General features: G+C 36.9%; 13 protein-coding genes across 13 annotated transcripts; 7 read left to right on the top strand and 6 right to left on the bottom strand.

Annotated features, from left to right (window-relative positions):
* Positions 1-179: 179 nt before the first annotated feature.
* On the top strand, positions 180-2169 carry C9374_001686 (uncharacterized protein; the record flags this gene model as incomplete). Its single annotated transcript, XM_044691020.1, has 4 exons — positions 180-398; positions 454-1541; positions 1592-1786; positions 1842-2169. The coding sequence occupies 4 exons, from the start codon at positions 180-182 to the stop codon at positions 2167-2169; spliced, it is 1830 nt and encodes a 609-aa protein (XP_044551346.1).
* A 42-nt stretch (positions 2170-2211) lies between these two features.
* C9374_001685 (uncharacterized protein) lies at positions 2212-3692 on the bottom strand (the record flags this gene model as incomplete). The annotated part of the gene is made up of 3 exons (XM_044691019.1): positions 2212-3362; positions 3439-3534; positions 3602-3692. The coding sequence occupies 3 exons, from the start codon at positions 3690-3692 to the stop codon at positions 2212-2214; spliced, it is 1338 nt and encodes a 445-aa protein (XP_044551345.1).
* A 313-nt stretch (positions 3693-4005) lies between these two features.
* Positions 4006-7251, top strand: C9374_001684 (uncharacterized protein; the record flags this gene model as incomplete). The annotated part of the gene is made up of 7 exons (XM_044691018.1): positions 4006-4075; positions 4196-4738; positions 4783-5338; positions 5414-6225; positions 6327-6892; positions 6959-7090; positions 7156-7251. The coding sequence occupies 7 exons, from the start codon at positions 4006-4008 to the stop codon at positions 7249-7251; spliced, it is 2775 nt and encodes a 924-aa protein (XP_044551344.1).
* A 93-nt stretch (positions 7252-7344) lies between these two features.
* C9374_001683 (uncharacterized protein) lies at positions 7345-8276 on the top strand (the record flags this gene model as incomplete). The annotated part of the gene is made up of 2 exons (XM_044691017.1): positions 7345-7456; positions 7594-8276. The coding sequence occupies 2 exons, from the start codon at positions 7345-7347 to the stop codon at positions 8274-8276; spliced, it is 795 nt and encodes a 264-aa protein (XP_044551343.1).
* Positions 8277-8372: 96 nt separating this feature from the next.
* On the top strand, positions 8373-9116 carry C9374_001682 (uncharacterized protein; the record flags this gene model as incomplete). The annotated part of the gene is made up of 1 exon (XM_044691016.1): positions 8373-9116. The coding sequence occupies one exon, from the start codon at positions 8373-8375 to the stop codon at positions 9114-9116; it is 744 nt and encodes a 247-aa protein (XP_044551342.1).
* A 58-nt stretch (positions 9117-9174) lies between these two features.
* Positions 9175-9908, bottom strand: C9374_001681 (uncharacterized protein; the record flags this gene model as incomplete). Its single annotated transcript, XM_044691015.1, has 2 exons — positions 9175-9687; positions 9885-9908. The coding sequence occupies 2 exons, from the start codon at positions 9906-9908 to the stop codon at positions 9175-9177; spliced, it is 537 nt and encodes a 178-aa protein (XP_044551341.1).
* A 50-nt stretch (positions 9909-9958) lies between these two features.
* On the top strand, positions 9959-10276 carry C9374_001680 (uncharacterized protein; the record flags this gene model as incomplete). The annotated part of the gene is made up of 1 exon (XM_044691014.1): positions 9959-10276. The coding sequence occupies one exon, from the start codon at positions 9959-9961 to the stop codon at positions 10274-10276; it is 318 nt and encodes a 105-aa protein (XP_044551340.1).
* An 8-nt stretch (positions 10277-10284) lies between these two features.
* Positions 10285-10749, bottom strand: C9374_001679 (uncharacterized protein; the record flags this gene model as incomplete). Its single annotated transcript, XM_044691012.1, has 1 exon — positions 10285-10749. The coding sequence occupies one exon, from the start codon at positions 10747-10749 to the stop codon at positions 10285-10287; it is 465 nt and encodes a 154-aa protein (XP_044551339.1).
* Positions 10750-10814: 65 nt separating this feature from the next.
* C9374_001678 (uncharacterized protein) lies at positions 10815-12659 on the bottom strand (the record flags this gene model as incomplete). Its single annotated transcript, XM_044691011.1, has 1 exon — positions 10815-12659. The coding sequence occupies one exon, from the start codon at positions 12657-12659 to the stop codon at positions 10815-10817; it is 1845 nt and encodes a 614-aa protein (XP_044551338.1).
* A 222-nt stretch (positions 12660-12881) lies between these two features.
* Positions 12882-15246, top strand: C9374_001677 (uncharacterized protein; the record flags this gene model as incomplete). The annotated part of the gene is made up of 2 exons (XM_044691010.1): positions 12882-13780; positions 13839-15246. 2 exons carry the CDS (start codon positions 12882-12884, stop codon positions 15244-15246), a joined length of 2307 nt encoding a protein of 768 aa, XP_044551337.1.
* A 52-nt stretch (positions 15247-15298) lies between these two features.
* On the bottom strand, positions 15299-17695 carry C9374_001676 (uncharacterized protein; the record flags this gene model as incomplete). The annotated part of the gene is made up of 3 exons (XM_044691009.1): positions 15299-16972; positions 17086-17365; positions 17430-17695. The coding sequence occupies 3 exons, from the start codon at positions 17693-17695 to the stop codon at positions 15299-15301; spliced, it is 2220 nt and encodes a 739-aa protein (XP_044551336.1).
* A 210-nt stretch (positions 17696-17905) lies between these two features.
* C9374_001675 (uncharacterized protein) lies at positions 17906-21126 on the top strand (the record flags this gene model as incomplete). The annotated part of the gene is made up of 6 exons (XM_044691008.1): positions 17906-18002; positions 18114-18485; positions 18550-19620; positions 19677-19817; positions 19866-20395; positions 20458-21126. 6 exons carry the CDS (start codon positions 17906-17908, stop codon positions 21124-21126), a joined length of 2880 nt encoding a protein of 959 aa, XP_044551335.1.
* Positions 21127-21221: 95 nt separating this feature from the next.
* On the bottom strand, positions 21222-22654 carry C9374_001674 (uncharacterized protein; the record flags this gene model as incomplete). The annotated part of the gene is made up of 2 exons (XM_044691007.1): positions 21222-21814; positions 21874-22654. 2 exons carry the CDS (start codon positions 22652-22654, stop codon positions 21222-21224), a joined length of 1374 nt encoding a protein of 457 aa, XP_044551334.1.
* Positions 22655-22752: the final 98 nt, after the last annotated feature.

Raw genomic sequence — 22752 nt, 5'->3', positions numbered from 1 at the left:
CTGAGGTCATTCCTCGCTCGAATTAATCTTTCTTAACCTCAATGATTAGGATCGCCCGCAATACAGATACAAACTACATCATAGATTGGTCCTTAACAGTGGTGTACGTACAACCTCAGAGAGGCTGGAAAAGTTCAGCCGAAAAAAATAAGCCTAAACCTTTACAACCAAATACAATTATGCCTCAAGAATCATTTCAAAGTTTTTTAGAGCGTATTCAAAGCAAAGATCCTACTATGGAACCCCATCATGAAGAGCACCCACAAACATGTATGGAAAATCTTGTTGTGCAAGGAAGTGTTCCCGAGAGAATACAACAAGCTGTGATGATTGGAAAGACACCATCGGAATTTGAAGAAAAACCATACAAAAATTTGTATAAATCAAGAGAAGTGTTGGTAAGTGAATGAACAGATCTGAAATTACAATTGGCAAGGAAATAATGATGATTAGGAGAGTGTTATGAATGAATTGATGCAACACGAGGAAAAAACCAGTCTTGACAATGAAATGCTTCTTGGGAAGGTATTCCATTTATTAGGCGTGAATTATTATGATACTGACGAGTTCTCTAACGCAGAAAGATTCTTCATCAAGTCAATCAATACTCTCGGAGATGAAACAAAGGGAACTTCATCACAAAATGATGATTTATCTGAGGACAGAATTAAAAATGATACAATAATTCCAAAAGATATCAACTTTATTCATTACATGAATGAGTCATATTATTATTTGGGTGCTATTTGGACAAATAGAAGTGAATATCATACGGCACTTAAATATCTCATGAAATCTGAAGAAATTTATAACTATTTCAAATTGAATGAAGCAAATGTTGACCCATCAACGAAACAAGATCTGGAAAATGATTACACCCTAACAGCATACTACTTAGCCCAAGTATATACACATTTAAAGGATGGAGATCAAGCATCTCGTTATTGCTTTTTAACATTACAACGCCAATTAAATAGCGGACTTGAATATAGTAAGAGCGAATGGATAGAAAACAGCATCCAACTAAGCTCTTTCTTTCTTGAGAAACTTGACTACAAGACCGCTATCCATTTCATCAAGGCAGCAGAATATATTCTAATGAAAACATTTACTGAAACAGAAGAAGAAAAAGAATTAATGGCCAAAATTAGTATGGCTAAAGGAAAACTTTTTCTTGACAAGCTTGAGTACAGTAAGGAATGGGTTGAACAGTATGAACCATCTCGGATTCAACATGGACAAATTTTAACACCTCTTCCCTCTGATAGTGGTGAGAAGATATTAATTGAAAAAACCAATACTGGGTTTTCCACGTTCTATTTTGATAACATACCTATTGAACACAATGAAACAGATTCGTATGTGTGCAGATCCTTTTCAGAAGCTCTTGAAGTATTCAAAGATGGTAAAAAGGCGTTTGAAAAAGCCTTAGAATATTATGTCATAGATGGCTTTGTTTCTGACCACATCTCATTGCTCCAAGATTTGAGCTCACTCTACCGATGTGTAATATTTTTCGAGGAGAACCTCGATAGAAAAGTGTAAGTTTGAGAAGTGTTTATCAAAAGTTATTCATAATTACATGTATTAGAGCAATGCATGAAAGGAGATTAGATCTTCTAGAAAAGAACACAGGAGAACTGAACGTAGCGTACTATAGAGACCTACTGAAACAGCTTTGTTTTGAGGTGGCAGAAACATATGTGTCCATCTTCGAACTTTTAAGTTTGAAAAATAAGCTTAAAGATCTATACAAAGAAGTGAGCTTTAAAAAATTGAATTCCATGTAAGTAATTTGCGTATTGTTACAATTTACTATCTGTATCTGTAATACATATTAGCATTACCAAGTCTCTTTCCTTCCTTACCAAGTTTATTGGCCTATTTACAGATAAAGGTGTTTTGAATGTGGAACCTGAAAATAAGCCTGCGTTTTTCAGAGCTCATCTTCTTCTAGGAAGAATGTACTACAACTTTATCTCCTCAGATCCTCTTCAAACCATTGATTACATGAGAAAAAGTCTTCATGCGTATGAGTTTTGTGTCAAGTTCTATAACTCTAACGTGGAGATATTGGAGAGGGTACAAGCGGAGATGGATCTGGCAAAGCAAATGTGTACATTGCTACCGATGAAGATTAGCGAAATTAACTCTCTTCTTAGACAATAAATGGTATGTAGAAACCTATTTATTTACCTAGTTCAAGATATTTTACATACCAGTTCCAAATACATGCGCAACAGATCCTTTACCAATGGTGCTTGTTAGGGAGTAAGTACCTGGTCCTGGAACACTTTCCATTGACTTGTTTAGAATGCTTGTTCGTCCGGAGAGACTGAACCCCTTTGATTTGGAGTTTTCGAAATCTGACACAGGTTTATAAGTTCCGGGGCCTGGCACTGCCATAGAAGAGGCAAGCTCCTTGTGACGTGAAGAAAGAGAAAATCCTTTCTTGTGTTCATCAAAATCTGATTTTAGCGAGTAAGAACCGGGACCGACTGAGCTAACTGAAGCAGAAAGATCTTTTGGCCTACCAGAGATAGAATACCTTAATCCGCTGTTAGAGTCAAAGTCAGATCTTGTCTTGTAGGTCCCTGGTCCTGGAGAGGCAGAATGAGGTGATGATTCCTTAGGTCTACCCGACAATGAGAAACCTCTCTTTGTTGACAACTCAAAATCGGACCGTTGTTGATAAGCACCTGGTCCTGGGCTAAATGAAATTGAGTTATCTTTTGGCCTGCCTTTCAACGATGCACTTAGAACTCCAGAGAAACTACTAGGCGCATTATAGGTACCAGGTCCTGGAGAAGAACTGGATGGAGTTAGATCTTTGTGACGAGTTGACAGTGAAAATCCTTTCTTTCCATCATTTCGAAAATCGCTTTTGCTATCATATTGTCCTGGCCCTGGAGCTGTTCCAGAATGATGATTAGATGTTGTTCTACCTGATATTGAAAATCCTTTTCCTGAGCTTTCAAAATCTGATTTAAGTTTGTATGAGCCAGGTCCAATGTTTGTATTGATAGCTGAAGTTACTTGTCTCGTTCTTCCAGATAAGGAATATCTTGGGGACGACGAAGCTTTGAATTGATTATCACAATAATAGGATCCGGGACCTGGCACTGATGACCTGCTTGATGCAGATGCCGAATTGGCTCTTCCAGACAAACTAAAGCCTTTCTTTGGCGAAGCCTCGAAATCAGATTTAAGATTGTAGGTACCTGGTCCGACTGGATTCCCTCCGGCTGAAATTTCCTTGTGTCTACTACTAAGGCTGAATCCTTTTCTATTTCTATTTGAGTCCAATTCAAAATCTCCTCGTACGGTATAGCTTCCTGGCCCTGGTCCAGGTCTTCTCTCCACTGTGTATCGGAGAAGAGATCATTCATCGGATCAAAATAAATTGCAATGTAATAGTGATGAGGTTCAATTACTTACGATTACTTTGTCCTGTACGACCAGAAAGAGAAAACTTTAGACCTTCACCAAAGCTGGATCGTACGTTGTAATTTCCTGGCCCAGGTACTTCGGTCTCTATCATTAAGGTTATCATCATCATTGTAGAGGTTGGTCACTCCGGACCTCATTCATTGATACTTACGAGCCTTTGTCGTGAGTGGTCGTCCGTCCCTCTCTCGTACCGGAGTCAAGCGAACACTCGAGTTCAAGGAAGAGGTGAAAGAGGACCTCATGAGATGGTGTTTAGTATGGATGGAAACAACTCTCTTGGGTGGTTTCCCTTAGCCGTTATGAAATTTTTTTAGTATTGTTTTTGGGAATTACTCGTGCGTAACGTCCTTATTAAAATTTACGGAACAATTGATGGCTGCTGTCATGACAACACTTGTTGTGGTTTCTGTCGTCCAATGATTTCTACTTCTGACCTCTGTCCAACCAAAAGTGTACGGACTGGAGAAACAGTTTTATTCCTTTGAACTCATGATTTGGAAGTTCCAACAAAATTGAAAATCATAATAATTAAATTTAATTTTTCAATTCATAAAAATGAAAATAAGCCTGATTGTGCATGCACTGATTCTCCTCGTGGCAACAATTTTGTGCTGCTCCTTGATCAGTAAGTACAGGCAGTTACACAGCCAATAATAGATCAAATACTCGTGCATTGCGAACGTTCTTTAAATCATTTATTTTAAATTCAAAAACAAATCAATTCATGAATTGATTCCGATCACAGAGGCTGAATCATATTCCTTCACATTGAATCAGCCTTTCTTGAGCAAGGTAACTTTGGAAGCATCAACAAAATACGGATCACGATTGACAGTAACGGTGAACAGCTTAATCACAAAAGGTCCTGCCCAAAATGTAACGATTTATTTCTATGAAACTCCTGGCGTCCATTCAAAATTAAGACCATACTTTTCACCAAGACAAGTACAAACTGACGCCTCTGGAAGTGCAAGTGTGGATTTTTATGCTGGAAATACACCAGGAAATGGTTCCATTACAGTCACAGCAACTCCAAAACAATCATTTAATCCCTCAACAACTTCCTTTGCCAGATTTGAATATGTTGTGACCAGCCCAATATATGGAGAGGCATGGGGACAAATTGCAACAATTATATTCTTGTCAATTGCTTCGATCGTGGGTGCCTTCTTTTTAGCCACTCACGTACTGAGAAAGAATAGAGGAACAACTGAAATGATTGCTGTAGCAGATCCTATTAAGGAAGGAGCACAAGGTTTTTTAAAAACACAGTACTTGGCCATTGCAGGTATGTAATGACATGCAAGGTAGTATTTAATTTTTGTGGTGTAGGAATTACAATTCCTGTTGCTTTGGCATTATTCGGGTTGTACATGTTGCGAGCAAAGAGTGCTACTGATCCTGACTTGCATATTGCAGTTATTGCTACACTTGTGACAATTAGTTTTCTATTGGGTGTGATTTTCAGCGCATTATCAGGATTTGTTGGAATGTTTGTGAGTGTCAATGCCAATTCAAGAGTGGCCAGTGCTGCTACTAGAAGTTATCGAGAGGCCCTTAACATTGCAATGAGATCAGGAGCATTTGTTGGATTTTTGGTCGTATCAGGAAGTATATTGGGTGTAATTGTACTCTTTTCGATCCTTTATCTTGCCATTCCAAAAGAAATCATTACTCCAACTCAAATTGTTGGTATGATTGTTGGCTTTTCATTTGGTTGTAGTTTATCGGCATTGTTCGCTCAACTGGGTGGAGGTATTTTCACTAAGGCTGCTGACGTTGGTGCTGATCTTGTAGGTAAAGTGGAACAAAACATTCCTGAAGATGATATTCGTAATCCAGCTGTGATTGCAGATCTTGTTGGAGACAATGTTGGTGATTGCGCAGGGTATGTGATACATCATGATATTTCGAATCATTTGATCACCTTTCTAACATTTTGATAATATCACTCTCTTAACAGGCGTGGCAGTGACTTGTTCGAATCCATATCTGCTGAAAATATTGGTGTGATGATTTTAGGAGGTACTCTAACCACTCAAGCATTTCCTCAAATTTCCACACCCATTTCATTTATCATTTATCCTTTAATTGTTCATATTTGTGGTATGATTGGTACATGGGTAGGAATGTTCTTTGTTCGAGTACGTGACCTTTCAGAAATGACTCACGGCGATGAGAGCTATTCCCTTATTCGTAATGAAATTCCAGAGAAGACTGAAGTATCTGAGACACAAATTGAGGACAATGAAGAAGAAAATGAACCAGCGATCAAACAAGAACATTTAGATGACCCAATGAAAGCCCTTAATATCGGCTATGTGATTAGTGTGTTGATTACCACATGTCTTTTCGTTGCTTGCTCCTATTGGTTCCTGAGATCGGATCAATATCCTGATGCATGGTGGAAGTTTATGTTTTGTGGATTGATTGGTATTTTAACATCATTTGCATTTGTTTGCATCACCATTTATTACACAGACTACAATTGGCGTCCAGTTCAAAGCATTATTGAAGCATCCAAGACAGGACCTGCCACAAATATCATTGCAGGTATTGCTGTTGGATTGGAGTCTACTGCTGTACCAGTCCTTGTCATTTCAATTGCAATTTTAGGGTCGTACTATTTGGGAAGAAGTAGTGGAATTTTAGATGAATATGGATCTCCTATTGGAGGTTTATTTGGAACTGCAGTTGCAACCATTGGTATGCTTTCAAGTTCAAGTTACATCCTTGCTATGGATGCTCTTGGTCCTATTGTCGACAATGCTGGAGGTAAGTCTTTGAGCTCGTACGATCCAACACATGTGACAATCTTGTCATGTGCTCATCATAATCCTTCCACTATTTTAAACATCGTATTGAATTGGATTTAGGTATTGCTGAAATGTCGTCATTACCACCAAATATTCGAATGATCACAGATCGTCTCGATGCGGTTGGTAACACAACCAAAGCGCTCACGAAAGGCTATTCTGTAGGATCGGCTGCACTTGCTGCCTTTTTACTATTTTCTGCGTTTCTGGACACTATTGAAGCATATATCGGAATTAGTTTCAGAGTTGTGAATTTGGCCGTTCCAGAAGTATTCATTGGCGGTCTTTTAGGTGCTTGTCTTGTTTTTGTCTTCTCCTCTCTCACCATTAAGGCTGTAGGAAACACAGCTCAAACTGTCATTGAAGAAGTGAGAAGACAATTCCGAGAAATTCCAGGAATTATGGACTTTAGACAAAAGCCCAACTATGAGAGATGTGTTGCTATTGTCACTCGTGCTTCTCTGATTCAAATGATTCTTCCTGGATTATTGGCTTTCCTTGCTCCTGCCATTGTCGGATTCTTCTTTAGATTAATAGGACAAGCTATTGGTCAACCCTATTTAGGAGCTGAAGTATCAGCTGGATTTTTGATGGTTGCAACCATTGCATGTATTTTAATGGCATTGGTAAGTCAAATCGATTTTGTTGCTATTGTTATATCATGAATGTCATTCCTTGTTTGAAAACAACAGTTTTTCAATAACAGTGGAGGTGCATGGGATAATGCTAAAAAGTTGACTGAGATGGATAAAAGTTTGGGTGGAAAAGGGTCTTCCGTACATAAAGCAACCGTCATTGGTGACACCATTGGAGATCCATTTAAGGTATGTAACATGGAGTATTGTTGTTTATTTATTGTCATTGAACGTTATGATCGCTGTTTCTTTAGGACACAACGGGTCCTTCTCTCCACGTGCTTGCAAAGCTTCTTGCCACCATTACTCTTGTGATTGGTCCTTTGTATCTCAATTATAAATCTGCGTAGAGGATCAACTCTGGATTTCTTGTTAGTCAGAAACTGAAATTAACATTTTCAACAATAAATTTGAGTTTGTGATTGGAATGAAAAAAAAAACAAATGACTTCTCATTCTTCAACAGCAGCGCCATCGGAGCAGAACAACAACAGCAACGAAAACAATGTCGATGATCAAAAGGAATTAACGCAAAATATAAACACCTTTTTAAAATGTATGTATTTTATTGTTTTAAACGAATCATTTTGAATGTTGTTAATAATAATATTATTATTATTATCATTTGTTTAAATAATGATGATTGCTGTTACTAACGAACCTTTTATCATTCCAATTGATGTACATACATAGTTTATTCCATGTTCTCTCCTTCATCGATCATCTCCAACAAGACTCCTCTTCAAGTGGAATCCGATGAAGAGGATGATGAAATACTCAAACATTTTGCTGCCAAGAAACAAAAGTATGAAAAATCCAAAATGTCCAAGCTGGCCAAAAAGCGATACAAAAACAAATTAGCAATTGAATCCGATGATGAAGATGACTCTGAAGATGAAGACTTAATATTTAATGATGATGCTTCTGAAAATTCTAAAAAGAGAAAACGAAAAGATGACAATGATTCAAACGCGATGAAATTCTCCAAAGTTGTTGATGTTTTTGATGATGGTGCTGAAAGTGATGAACCCTCTTCATCCCGCAATTCTAAAAAACAAATTAAGAAGGCCATTTCAGAAAAACTTAAACATCAATCGAAATTGAGTCATATGAAACATGGTGATAAAATTGCAAAGGAAGAGAAGATGCAATCGGCCATGACTAAAATTGTTAAAGGTAGAGATGATAATGATGTGAGAGTTTTGCAATCTAAATTAAAGAAACAAGAACAGCTTGCCAAAAGGAAACAAAAACAGAAAAAGCAACAAACAAATTCAACAAATTCGGAAAGAAAGAGAGCTGGTTTTGAAGGAAGAAGTAATGGAAAGATTAACGACATTCAAAATCTTCAGAAATTAAAACAAAAGGTTCGATAAATTTGCAATAAACAAGTTCCCAACATTGCCCTTTAATGTCAGCCTGATAGCATGGAGCATTGAGCATGAATTGACTAGATTTTGATACAAATAAAAATGATGTTAAACTGCAGGGGATTTACATCCATCACTCGACGGCGGTTTCATGCAGCAGCTGTAAAAACTTCGGAAATTATTGGACCAACAATTTGTAATTTGAAACGTACTTATCATACATCTCTACGATTTACATCTTCCGCACTTTCAGATAAAGGTGATAATCACGACATGAATCGTTTCCCATCATCATCACAAATTCAAGAAAATAACGATGCACAAAACAATATCAACAACAATCAAGAATCTAGCCTTGAAGAGGACATTCGCAAATTAGAAGATAAATTAAAATCATTGCCACATCTATTTGTTGAAAAATTAACTGGAAATCCGCTCAGTCTGCAACAATGGAATGAACGCCTCAGGATTGGAGCAGAGACCATTAAAAAACGTCAAGAATTGAGAAAAGCAAAAGGACGAGGTCACCTTTATTTGTTCTACTTTTTAGTGCTGTTTTTACCAACCTATTTGATTTTAGAATTTCACATTTGGCTTCAAGCCAAACTATTGGAAAGGAACGAGAAAAAACTAGAACGAGCAATGCAAAACGAAGCAAGTTATTCTCTTTTTAATTTGTCACTTTATGCAGACAAACCACCCAGAGACGTTAGGGAGACACGAGCTCTCAACAGAGAAAAGTTTTATTCGAATAGAGAGCTCGCCAGATTGAATTTTGAAAGAATTTCCTATCAAGACAAGTTGGAGACATTACGTCAATTTGAACAGCAAAAAAGTGCACGATAATCCTCTTATCAAACAGAGTAAACAACCCTAATATTTGTTTATGACTCAATTCATGAATTTACAACTTCTTGGCAGTTTCTCTGCACCAAGCCAAAATTCTCTCAGCTCGTTCCTTCTTGATTTGTTCGTATTTGGCAGCATTCAATTGGAGATATCTGTCCATTGCTCTTTGCGAAAGAGATGGCTTCAATTCAAAGAATTCTTGTAAAATGTCCTTGTAGTCCTCGCCATAGTAAGCAGTTAAAGTGTGTTCGTCCAATTCGATGGTATCAACTCCTTGGATACACTTTGCAAAATCGAGTGTCTTTTCCTTTGGAATGATGTCTGCAGTTTTATATTGTTTGTTGAGAACTTCGTTGGCAGCGTTAACAAATTCTGGGGTGATTTTATATGGACGAATAGCGCTCAAGAGAGAAATCAATCTGTCCTCATAAGAACCAATACTCCAGAGAGATTGAAGTGGAGAGGCAGCCTTGAAAACTTCCTTGCTGGTATCATAGGCCTTTGGAGTTTGAGCAACAACAGCGTATGATCTGGTGGTGGCGTTGTTACAGATAATCTTTGATGATTTCTATTGTTGTTGTGCAAATATGAAGAGAATGATGATGATTGAAGAACAACAATTTTCATCGGGTATTAATTCATCACGATAGATAGTAGTGTTCCATCGTGATTTCCAATATATCCATATATTATTGATGTGTCATCAAATGATATTAATAATAAATGATTGAATGCCCAATCCAACAACAACAAGGCCTAACCTACTTTTGTAGCAAGTCTATTCAACATTTTTTTAAATTTCCAAATATTTTACAAAAAAAGTTTTATTGTGGCCAACGATGCATCATCCACAACAACAACAAGTTGCAAATTCATCGGGAGACTATTCCTCACAATTCGAACAATCAATTAACGAAACAGTGGATGAATTAAAGGGTAAAATGAATTTATTGGAAGAGAAAGTGAAAGATGTTCTTCAATTTGCTGATACTCTCCAACAAGTGGAAGATTTGGAATTTAGTGAATGCGAGAGATTGAAGATATTTTCAATCATCAACAAACAATTTCCTTTGGACCCGAAATCGAATTCATCGTCTCCTAACCATCATGATGTTACCACCAACCCACAAGAAGCACAATCGGACAACAACATATAATCCAATTACTATTGCCGTTTCTTTAGCAATGATTCATAGGCCTTCATTCGGTTCTCGATATCATTTCCCGTGTTGAGATAAGGATCTAGCTTACTTTCATGTTTCATAATGAATAGTTTAATTTGGAAGAGAACTCTCCTCAAAAAACCCACAGGCTCTCTCTGTTCAAACAATTCTTGAAGAGACCCAGCATAACCAGGTGGTCTCGTTTGATACTTTTGATAATATGCATTATTTGCAAGAAAGCGTTGTCGTTTTCTTCTTGAAGTTTGGAATTGATTCCACTCCCATCTCAAATACTCTTGATTATAGCACATAATAAATCCTAACAAAGAGAGAGGTAACAGGTATTTAATGTAGGGTGAATGGAAGTTGATATTGTACCATTTCCGAGTAATGGGTGTGGTGTTTAATGATGGTGTGGATCGAGAGGAGTGTGAAGGATGATGTTGAAAGTAGGAAATGTCTTTCATTTTTATTTGTTGTTGTCGACAAAAACAACCGTGATCCTCTCTGAACATGATCGAAGAATAATAATTTACCAATCTTCAGAGGCTGACTCTCCATAATTATGACGAAACGATTCATCACATGATTCTCCACCTCTTGCAAGTTTGAACTTTTCTTTGAGAACACTGAACACATCAAATGCTTCTTTTGTAGGAGGTGGTTTTTGAGCAATGACTCGTTCTGTGGCCTTAGAAAGCTTAATTCCTTTTCGTATACTCTCAAGCAAATCAGCCATAGTATCATTTCTAACCGTTTGATCTCTTGGTGAGACTGATTGTTTCTGTTGTCTGCTGACACCTGCCAACTCAGAGATTTTAATACCAACGGCGTTTGAGGTAAGGGATATGGAAGTAAGAGGAGGTGGAGGAGGAATTGTTGGAGAAGTGACGAGTACAGACTGGGCTGATGACATTGGCGGGGGAGGTGGAATATAATTTTGTGCTGGTATTGATGGAGGTGGAGGAATGAGAGTTCTAGATTCATGATTCATTCCAATAGAAGAACTGTCTGTGTGAGAACAATCTTGTTGTGACAAGATGGTTGATGCAGTTGCAGTGCTCTCTGATATTGAACTGTTTGTTGAGCTGATTGGTTGGGAAACTTCTTCGCTTGTCGACGATGGAATTGGGGAAGACTCGTGTGAAGGTGATGATATTTTCAAGTTCAGTGATAATTCAGAAATATTTGACTCACCACTGGCTTGACTGTTAGATTTCGGTATTGATGGTAATGGTTTTCGCCTTACATCTGCTTTAGGTGGAGATGAAACATTTGTGGCTGTAGTCAGAATCGTTTTTTGACTTGCAGATCTCATGACGGAATGAATCTTTGTTTTCCTAGTTGGGGCTGCTTGTTGACAACCTGTAATGACAATCTTTTGTGATTCTGACAGTTGTGTACTACTACTGCAACTTCCTTCTCGTTTTTGTACTAGTTGCTTGAGACCATTATCTTTATCAAACTGTTTCCATGCCTGTTTGATTCTTTTCACTTTTTTCTCAGGTACAACCACATCTCCAATTTGTAAGGATTTTCTTGAAGACGCTAGAGCCGAATTGTTTTTGATTTCATTCTTCATTTGTCGAACATAATTATCTTTCCAAGAAGAAAATATACCGTCTGGATTTGAATAATTTTGAGAAATGGTTGTATTGGCATAGCCAGGTTTCAAAATCAAGTCTTCGAGTGGTTTGAAATTGGGATTATCAGGACACTTCAAGTATTGTTCATACCATCCGTCACTCATGGTACTTGGATTGAAACGTCCTTGCTCAGGTTCTTGATATCTCACCACAGGTTTCGTTTCATCCTTGGTACGTAAATGATCATATTCCATACTCTCAAGTTTGGCCCTCAACTCTTGATACTTGTCATGCACAAGGCACACTCTCTTAAACGTTTTGTCACTCAATGACGTGATGTTCGCAATTGCAACTTGAGAAGCTATGGACAGTTTTCTTAAATTATCCAACATGCCTAGTAATGTGGTGAGATAAATGCATTGATTGGTTGTTTGATGATCCAATGCCTTTCCTTTGTAGTTTTGATGGCTCGTGTCTAATGTAATTGACAATGACTTGATCGAAGAAGAGATTCTCTTGTTTTTTGAACTCTCCGTCGAAGATATTGAATTTGTAGAAGCTGTCAATGTGTGACTCTCCGATGATTGTTGACTCTTGTAGGCTGTCTTTGTCTTGCTACCAGTATGGATTTTGTTTGAATCGTGATTTTCGAGATGAGAAGAAATATTTTCTGTTGTTGATGGTTGGAGGCTTGAAAGACTATTCTTAACCTTTTCAAACACATCATTACCATATAACCTCTCTCCCACGGTTTGAGAGTGTTCGAGGCCATAGGACATGATGAGAGACATTTTTTCAACGATTTACTAAGTTGTAAATGACACCCGCCAACGTCATTTCTCTCAACATTATGTCAAGCTAACAAGCCATGATTGAGATGTCGGTATGTTGCCGATGTTGGACTCCAACTGTATCAAAACGAAAATGTATCAGGTTGAACTTGATGAAATTATTAATTAATTATTCTTTCAAGACGGATGGTCCATAAGAGAATTGATTGAATTTCAAAAAAAATGCTAGCATTTGCAAGAACAAATACATCCTCTAGGTGTGCACAATTCTCGTCCTTACTGCTACCAATGATCGGTCAGCCTATCATCCCGACACACATCCGCCGAAAGGAAAGTATACCATACATGCATCTCATCAATTCCGATCCATTCATCACAAAAATATCTCATTCCAATTATATTGTAAAATCTTACAATGATGTGATGATGAGAAGAGAATTTTCAAACATGATCGGAAAGACATTGGGTTGGGATTGGAAAAAAAGAGCTGCTGTTCAACGAATGGCTGATCATAAAAAGGAAGAAACAGAAAGGAGCAGAAGAATTCAATTTGAAGTTGATACTTTTAGAAACAAGAAACACTTAGAGATTCATTCTATCACTGACAAATTGAGTATTAAATTAATATTTCCAAGTATGAATGTTTACAACAGAGTCAAAGATGCGTTAACATCCACCTTTCACGTGGAAAAGGTTTATCAACCTCATTCACATCTGAATCATCATTCATCAGAATCGGAAGAACAATCCATCACGACCTCTGAAGAAAATGTCATTGATAATGAAGAACAAGTGATACAAGTAATTCAAGATCGTCCTAATCCTACTTTGTCTCAAATTCCACCAGTTCTATATTTTTCGTACTTTGACTATGACGAAATTCTAAAGTTTTTCACAGAAAATTTTGATGACATTCTATTGGAGCCAATACCAAACTTTGTGTTTGAAGTTTTGGATCATTATGATATGATGGTAAAGGCTTTTAAGACACGACAAAAAAGAAACAAAAGTGAATACGATCTCTCATTAAGACTTCCAGCTAAAATGTTCAGTAGTATTTTACCTTTTCAAAAAGAAGGCATCGAATTTGGAATATCTAGAGATGGACGAGTCATGCTATGGTAAGTGTGAGATGGTTTCAAATTGTTACAAAAGCTGCTGAATATATTCTGTAATTAGTGATGAAATGGGTTTAGGAAAGACATTGCAAGCTTTAGGAATTGCATGCTATTATACCAAGGATTGGCCAATGCTTATTGTTGGACCTTGTAGCCTTCATAATAATTGGAAAAAAGAGCTGACGACATGGATTGACATGGATTGGGTAAAGAAAACAGTTGGTGACACTTTTAACATTCAAGGAGACAGTTTAGAACAATATATTGCCATTGTGGATAGTACTCAAAATTTGATGAAACTGATCGACGAGACATCCGTTCAACCAAAGAAATATTTAGCTTTTATCATTTCTTACGACCTAATATCCAAGAATTCCACTAATGATACCAAAATTAGTGAATGGTTATCTAAGTTTTCTTTAATTATTGGTGACGAGTCTCACATGATTAAGAACGATGATTCGAAACGAGCCAAGAACATTCTACCTCTATTGAAAACATCCAAGCGAGTAATTTTGATATCTGGAACAGCTTCTCCAAGCAGACCAATTGAACTGTTCACTCAAATGAAAGCACTTTTATCTTCACAAAAAGGAAAGGCAACACTTTTGAAAAAGACTCAATTCGGTGAACGATATTGCGATTTGAAAAGCACTTATTTTACAGGAGCTGATTACCGAGGAAGCAAACGATTGTCAGAATTACATGTTCTGTTAAGTCGATCTGTAATGATAAGAAGATTGAAGCGAGATGTATTGTCTCAATTACCTCCAAAGAGACGATTTTTAACCTATTTGAATCTACCAGAAGAAGATATTGGACCTCACCGATTAACTTTTGAAAGTTTTAGAAAAAGAAAGAAAGGAAGTATTCTCGATCCCAATGACTCTGAAGTGTTACAGAAATATAATCTCACAGCTGTGGCTAAACAGAGATCTATTGGACTCTTTGCAAGAAAGTATTTGAGAAAAGGAGAAAAGTTTTTAATTTTTGCTCATCACAGATCTGTGATGAACACCATCGAGGAGCACATTCGTGATGAAATTCAAGATATTAAGGTTCGAGAAGGAAAAACCTACAAGTTTGTGAGAATTGATGGAGAAACACCAATCGATCAACGACAAGACATTTCACAACAATTCAGAGAAGATCCTGATGTAAAGGTAGCAATTTTGAGTATTGCAGTGGCTGGTGTTGGATTGAATTTTGTGCCTTGTAAAACAGTGGTGTTTGGAGAATTGACATGGAACAGCGGATCATTGGTGCAATGTGAAGATAGAGCTCACAGAATTGGACAAAAGAGTACCGTTGATATTCACTATTTGATTGCTAGAAACACTTTGGATGAATATATTTGGGAATTGTTATCGCATAAAATTGATGTGGTTTCAGAGACTTTGAATGGTGAGAAGGAACTTGAAAATGAGCACCACATCACGAGAGGAAGTAAGGAAATTATTGATATTTAACAAAATTTGTGGAAAGAACCTGCTAATGAATTTTCATAAATGACACGACACTTTATTTGCAACGATCTTCCAACTGCTTGTATTGAGAATTCACTTGTTGCACGAGAGTCTGAACAGCATAGCTCTCGTTTGTGGTGTCATTGACCAGCTTGTCTCCCTGTACATATGCTCTGAGTTGTTGATAACACTCCTTTTGGAAAGCCTGATCATTTCTTTCCCAAACAAGATTGCTAAGAAAGAATAAGGTAGATTTCACAACCTCCTCATTTGTCACATGTTCTTGCTTCACTTTAAAAGCCATATCTAAAATATCCTTTTGTAAGACGTATCGCTTCATTTCATTCCTGCATGTAGCAACAATGTTGGCAAAAACAAAATAAATTTCCGAAACGAAGGCTGGATCGAGAACGGAACTAGATTTGAGATGATCAAGTAGTGTTAAAACCAGCTGTTGGCACACCTCCGAAGACATAATTTCATGTTCGACTGCGTTCGTTTCTCCAAATATTAAATTTCTAATGCAGCTCAATACTCCAATCTTAAACTCAATGTTCGACTCACTGTCGTTTGATGATAAAAGGTCAACCATTTTAGAAACTGGAAAATGTTCGAGGAACTTCTTCTTCAAGGATAATTCAGCTCGGTAGAGAATATTCCTTGCAAGTGTAACCATGCTCATTCTAATTGTTGGTGAAGAGATGGATGCTTGTTGGCAAACGTCTGATATTGTTTCCAGCAATTTCTGATTGTTTTGGACAAAATCTTTCACAGATTCCAAGTCCAGAGTTAAATTGTGAAAGGTCTGAATAGCTAACTTCCGAATATTAATTTCGTTAGAGCTATCAACAATGTAGTTGCATAGAATAGAAAGTAAATTTCCGGCAGATGATATTAAACTTGATCGAAGTGGTTTCTGTGCCCTCGAGAGGACTTTGGTGCAAGATAATGCAGCTTCTACCAGTGACGTTGAAAGTTGAGGATTCTTTTCCAAGTCCAAACATGAAATTAATATGCTTTTGATAAAGAAAGACGACTCAATAATTTGTGAACGTGCTTCTTCATTGCTGGAGCACATCATGGCAATAGCCAAAATTAGCTCAAGACTAGCAGTTATATTTCCAAATTTGCAATCACCACCAGCATCTGCCAGCATCTTTTGTGAAATGTTAATCAATTTGGAAATAAATTTAGCAGAAACAAAATCTGATTGGATTTCCAAATCACATTCCATACAAAGGCACATCGATAGAAGTACCTTTTTAACACTCTGCACTGAAAGAACAGACGTGTCATAAATGTCGTTCAATATCTTAGAAAACTCTGGTACAATATTTGTGGAAATATCTCGATGCGAAATTTTGCCTGCAGCTGAATTAAGTTTCTGTAGTAGTGCTACACAGTCGATGGCGCTTAGTTTGATTTCTAATTTATCATGAAAGCAAAATCCTGTCAATAATTCAAGGTTTGAATTTTCATTGCATATAAAATCAGCAACTTCCTTGCTCTTAGAAAATAAAAGTATTTTACAAATAGAGTCTAAAATTATCTCATGAGAGGAATAATTAGTGTAGAGCAATCTGAATAACTGAGGCAAAATTTTTTCACTAAACGCAGAGTAGTGTTGAGCTCTTTGTTCTGAAGAAAAACAAAATCTTATGACAGCAGCTGCCATTTCATTTACAGTGTGGTTAGGACAGCTCAATAGTTCTATTAAAAGAGGCATATTCTTTACAGTGGTGAGTAACGAGGCATGAAATTATAATAAAATGTGGATTTTGATCGTGAAAAAACATAGCATGTTGAAGAAAATTGTAGTCTTCAAGAATGTAAATTACCTACCTTGGTAATTTCAAAATCTGCATTCTGAAACCCTAAATTATTAGACGATATTATACTCGTAATATCTTTGGAGAAAATATTATATACACTTCGAGCAACTGTTTCTGTGAGCTTATTAGTGTTATTAAAATGGATAAGGTGGCGAGTGAGGAAGTTTAGTGTGGGCTCCGTTTGAATGATAAGGAAAATTAATTCGTTACAATGAGCTAAACTTCCGATGGTAGCTGCGCTCTGAATAAGCAGCTCTTCGTCTTTCGAGTTTTGTAGAATGTTCACAAGACTTGATTATTGATCGTGATCGGAATTGATGTAAATCAAGAAAGAAACTAGAATGACAAACATACATTGGTAACACACCCATTTCAGCAACTAGTTGCTTCTTTTTGGGGTTTCCAATCACCAGATTTTTCAAACTTTTCAAAGCATTAACTTTGTATCCCGATGATGGTTGATACTGCTTCATTGTTACTTTGATGATCGATTCATCCTCCATATTGTTGTTAGTAACTCCACTAACATTACCAATATTCAAAATACCGCTATTACTGTCATTGTTGCTACCATCGCATAAGGCTTGAATCAATTCCGAAGGTTGTTTGAAGGGGTACATGCTTGGTGGCGAGAGGTATTTTTTTTCTTCCAACGCTCATCCTTCTTGTCAATATTTTTAGTTGAATATATTGAGTACACGAGGAATGATGGATTGAAAAATCGAATCCCGTTGCAAGCATTATTATCATAATAATGCTTGCAACGGGATTTCTATCTCTGATCATCACTTCTACTGTTAGCTGCAATCGACCGCCAAAAATTTGTTTCAATGAGTCTTTTGGAGCATTACATCAAGTTGGCATTCCAAGGAGCTGAAGATGCCAAGTTGGAAAGTGCCAAAGTGTTTTTCAAATTTTCGGAACAGAGTACGTTTGAAAATAGTTTCGTAAAATGAATCATCCGATTGCTTTTAAAACCAACAACAACAATAATATCATCACGTAACTATTGAAACAATCATAACAAATTCAAAATAGATGACTCAAAATTAGGACTCTTAGTTGAAGCTGTAGATGCCTTGATCCACTTAATGACAACAGAGGATAATACGGAAATTGTAAAATATTCTCTGATGACTTTTATTAATATTTGCAAAGAGAAAAAGTATATTCCTAGTATACGAGATACATCATGTTTTAAGGGATTGGCACGAACATTATGCAATCACAATATGAATATTCAATTACTGGCCATCAAATGTGTGGGATTGTTGGCTCGACATCCTGCTTGCGGAAAAACCTTTGCAACAGATGGAGCGCTTCTACCAATGCTTTTCTTACTTAAACCTGAACAAGATACAGATCTCATCATTGAGGTTTGTAAGGCTCTTTCGGTAGCCCAAATGAGAGGTTAGTATTTGGTGTTTGTGCACTGCTCCTCACCCTCTTCTCAATAACTCACACATCATGAAAGGTGATTGTGCTGCTAGAATTGTTGAAGTTTGGGGACTTGAGAAACTGGGTCAACTTATCGAACAGTATATCCATGCCAACCATGAAAAGGCCGTCTCGGTCGTGTCACACGTGACTGAAGTGTTTGCAAATTTTTCTAGCTTTCCCAAGATTGCAATTTGCATGATGAATACTGAAAAATTACGCTTGGTTGAGCTGTTGCACATACTTTTGGGATCACATGGCGTTTCAGTTGTTGCAAAGAGAGCAGCAGCAAAGACATGCCTTAATATTATCAACAATGAAAATATTAATGGTCAAGTGATGCTCAATCGTGAATTTATAATTTTCATCATGCAACGGCATTCAGAAAAAGACTTTTTAATCAGGCATACATTGGCAAAAACTCTAGACAATGCAATCACCCAATACTCGGAAGAAGCTGTCCAGAAAATTATTGAGGAAAATATGGATGTTGGTTTCATCGAATGGATGATAAAATCAAATGGATGCGATCGTATCCAAGTTATGGTGTTAAAATTGTTTATCAGTCGGAAATGGATATGCGCTGACAGAAGCCATTTGTTTTCATCCACGTTCGTACCCAGTCTCGTTCAAACGATCAAGGAAACAATATCAACTAGTGTGAAGAGAATGTGTGATGAAGCTCTTTATCATTTCTCAGGAATGGACAGGTTCAAGAAGGAAATTGTGGATGCTCGAGGAGGAGAAATATTAATTCCTGCTCTCACCTTCAAAGATGTTATTTCGAAATATTGGTGCGTGAGAACATTGGCGAGAATTATTCGATCCAAGGAATTTGCGCTTCAGTTTGTAAAGCAATTTTCAGTTGTAAGGCCTGCAGTCAACTGTTTCTTAATGACACATCCCCAAAGTACAGATCCAGTTGAGGATTTCATTTTCATTAGCACACTTTCTATCTTGTCTAACATTTCAGAAACAAGAGAATTTAGAGTTTATTTTGTTCAATCGGGAGGAATTAACAAGTTACTTGATATTTTAGAAGATCCAAATACTGTACCCATGAAAATGATACAATGTTTAATAATTGTCATTTCCTATGTGAACAGTGGTAGGTTGTTAGATCTAAATATTTTACGATTTAACTAATAACACATATGTGAACAGCAAATAAGGAGAGCTCTGGAAATGCCAACCTCAAACTGGTACCAGAGAAAAAATTATGTAAGGTGGTTGAGAATATCACCTCTCGAAATTTTTCGCTCTCTGCCAAAGTTATTGAACTAATATCTGCTTATTCTCAACATTGTAAGTGTTGCAATATCTTCATTGTTTTTAGCTCACTTCTTTGAATAGCCAACTCACCCATCCACAATTTCTGGAATATTCTTTACAACAAATGCCTTAATTTGGTGCGTTGCAATGAAGATTACAACTCGTATCTTTATCAAAGAATTACGTGCTTCACAACCCTGACATCTATTTTAACAAAAGATTATGTTTGGTTTAATTTGGACTTGAACATGATAGCGTTGCATTATCTCACAATTTTTATTAATAGCAATTTATTGAGTCATTTGAAGCGGATTTCTGCTAAAGGCCTATGCATGATTGGCGAGAAAAGCCCTTCAACTCTTTCAGCTTTATTACCTTCATATTGTAGAAAGCTTCAGCTTACTCACAAGGATCATGTATTTACTGAAAAAACAAATTTCAGTGATTGCTCTTCGTTTTGTCAATTTCTGCAACGATTTCTTCAGTTTTTTGAAATGGAAAAGCAAAAAAAGCTTCGAAAATATATGCTCTTCTCGCGTATTCAAAGATTTCTAACGTTCTTACTCCACTTTGTGAGAGAGAAAAAGGAAAATGAACAAATTGTTGAAAAGGTATGTCTTTTCATTTAAGGATTTCCAAATTATAATAACACATTTGTTATTCACGTGAACAGTTAATTCGACAAGCAAGTGAAAACTGGGAAGACGAGCAAGCTAGAAGAAAACGAATGCTTCAAAATCCCATGCTGCATTATAGGCCAAAAATCCACAACCACCATTACGATACGGGCCAAAAGAACAATTCCATCACAAATAACAACAGCACTTCTTGCTTGAACGAATTCATTCCCTACCAACCTACGTCTACAGACAGTCGAATCAGGCTTGCAGAATTCATCTCTCGCAGAGAATACGCTCCCATTCATTCACAACATATCCATTCACAAGGCAAAGACTCAAAAAAAGAGGACACTACTGATTTATTTAAGAAACTGGGAGGAAGTGGTACTTTTGCAAACACCGTCGTGTATAATAAGAAAATTCACAAAAAACAAAAATTGATCATGGACCAGCAAAACAACAACAAGCCCACATCGTTGTTGGACCAATGGGAAGAAGAATATAGTAGCAAAATTCCAAAACGACCAGCATCTGCAAGTGTCATCTCACGAAATGCTATCACTACTACTGCTGCTCTGATGAAGAAACCACAACGTAAAGTGGTAGAAGATCTAGACCCAGAGTTAGTGAGAAAATACTTGAAACGAAGTGAGCATATGGGTATTGTAAAAACAAACACTCTCCCTAAACCAAAAATTGTTTCCCATTATAGGTATCGATGAGGTGCAGAATACGCATTCATTTGAAAATAATGTTCTATCATTTCTCTTTCTGACGAAAAAGCCAACAGTGTGTATTACCATGTATGCAGTACTGCTCATTCTTGCTCGAATAGCTCACGAATATTTTCTATTGCGCATTGAGGCTGTCCTCTGTATTTCATAAAGTATCCTTGAAGTTGGGCTGGTGTAATATTTTCCTGTTTGAATCGTGTTAATTTATCTGCAAAATGTTGTGCCATCTTCTCTTCATATCCCTTTTCATCTTGATAAAAGTTTTGAAAGAGCTTTCTCACTTGTGTCGAGTCAGCATAGCTGATAGAAAATTTTCTGTCAACTCTTCCAGGTCGAACCAGAGCTGGATTCAATTTCTCAGGATGATTGGTCGTGAGGAACAATATTCGACCTTCTTGAGCACTAAGGCCATCAATAGAATTTAGTAATCCACTCACTGAGATGCGGTGAGCTTCGGTGTCATATCGTTGTGATTGATCCAAAGATTGATCCACGGCAGATTGACATGAGTCAACATCCTCCATTAGAACAATAGAATTTTGTGGAACCTTATGAAGAAGTCTAGATAATTTCTCGTCATTGAGTTGATTACTGCTAACGTTGAGAATGTAAATGTCCATTCCTAATTCTCCTGCGAGTGCCATGACAGTACTTGATTTGCCTGTTCCTGGAGGACCTTTTGTTGTTGTTGATAGGAGTAAGAAACATTCAAAATCCGTTTCATGTAAAACATACCCTGAAGCAAAATACCCCTTCTGTATGGAATTCCCCTGTTGTAATAGAACGAAGAGCCCTCAACAAAGGACTTTACATCTGACGTAATTTCCTCTAACACATTTCCTTGAAGTACTAACGAATTAAGTGGTCGTTTTGGTTTTCTTGTCAATTCTTCCCAATCGTAACAATCCAAGCTTGGAGAATAAATTACTGTCTTATCTTTTTTGTGCTCCTTGAACAATTGTCTCGCTTCTTCAACAAGGTCAGTAAGTAATTTCTTGTCTCTGGATAATATTGTCAACTTTAAAGATTCTCTTGTGGGTTTATGTTTTTCTCCTCCTTGTTCAATTTTTTGAATTAATAGCCACATTAATTTACCCTTATACATGAAAAAGTGCCTTTCCCCATGTACTGGAACATACAGAACTGAATGTTCTTCATGTTGAGAAGTCTCATTTTGTGAAGCTAGAATAGCTCCAAAAACTCCAAATAAGCCTCCCAAAACATTTGAAATAGCTCTGTTATCAGAAGAAAGAACAGACAAATGTCTACAATTTTGTGTGTATGAATGTTGAGCAAAATATGACATTAACCAATGATAAGCTTCATCCTCTTGTTCAACTGATAAGTGAAGAGTTGTTTCTCTTTCTATTATTGGAAGAATCGCTTCAGACATTAATTCATAGGTTAGATAAAACGCTCCAGCAGCAAGTGCCCACTTCCACCATTTAATATTTACATTACTGGATGGGATTTGAGTATTAATCTTCGGAGAATCATCCACCTTCGGATCATTCATCGAGGAATTATTTCTATAAAGATGAAATTTTCTAGGGAATGATTGGTTGAGAGTATTCATCATCACTGGATAATCGAATCCTCTAAAATTAAAGGTGC

Source organism: Naegleria lovaniensis, assembly GCF_003324165.1.
Source record: "Naegleria lovaniensis strain ATCC 30569 chromosome Unknown tig014, whole genome shotgun sequence".
Taxonomy (NCBI): Eukaryota; Heterolobosea; class Eutetramitea; order Acrasida; family Naegleriidae; genus Naegleria; species Naegleria lovaniensis.
Note: the sequence above shows the minus strand (reverse complement) of the source record. Positions and strands in the feature narration are given on the sequence as shown.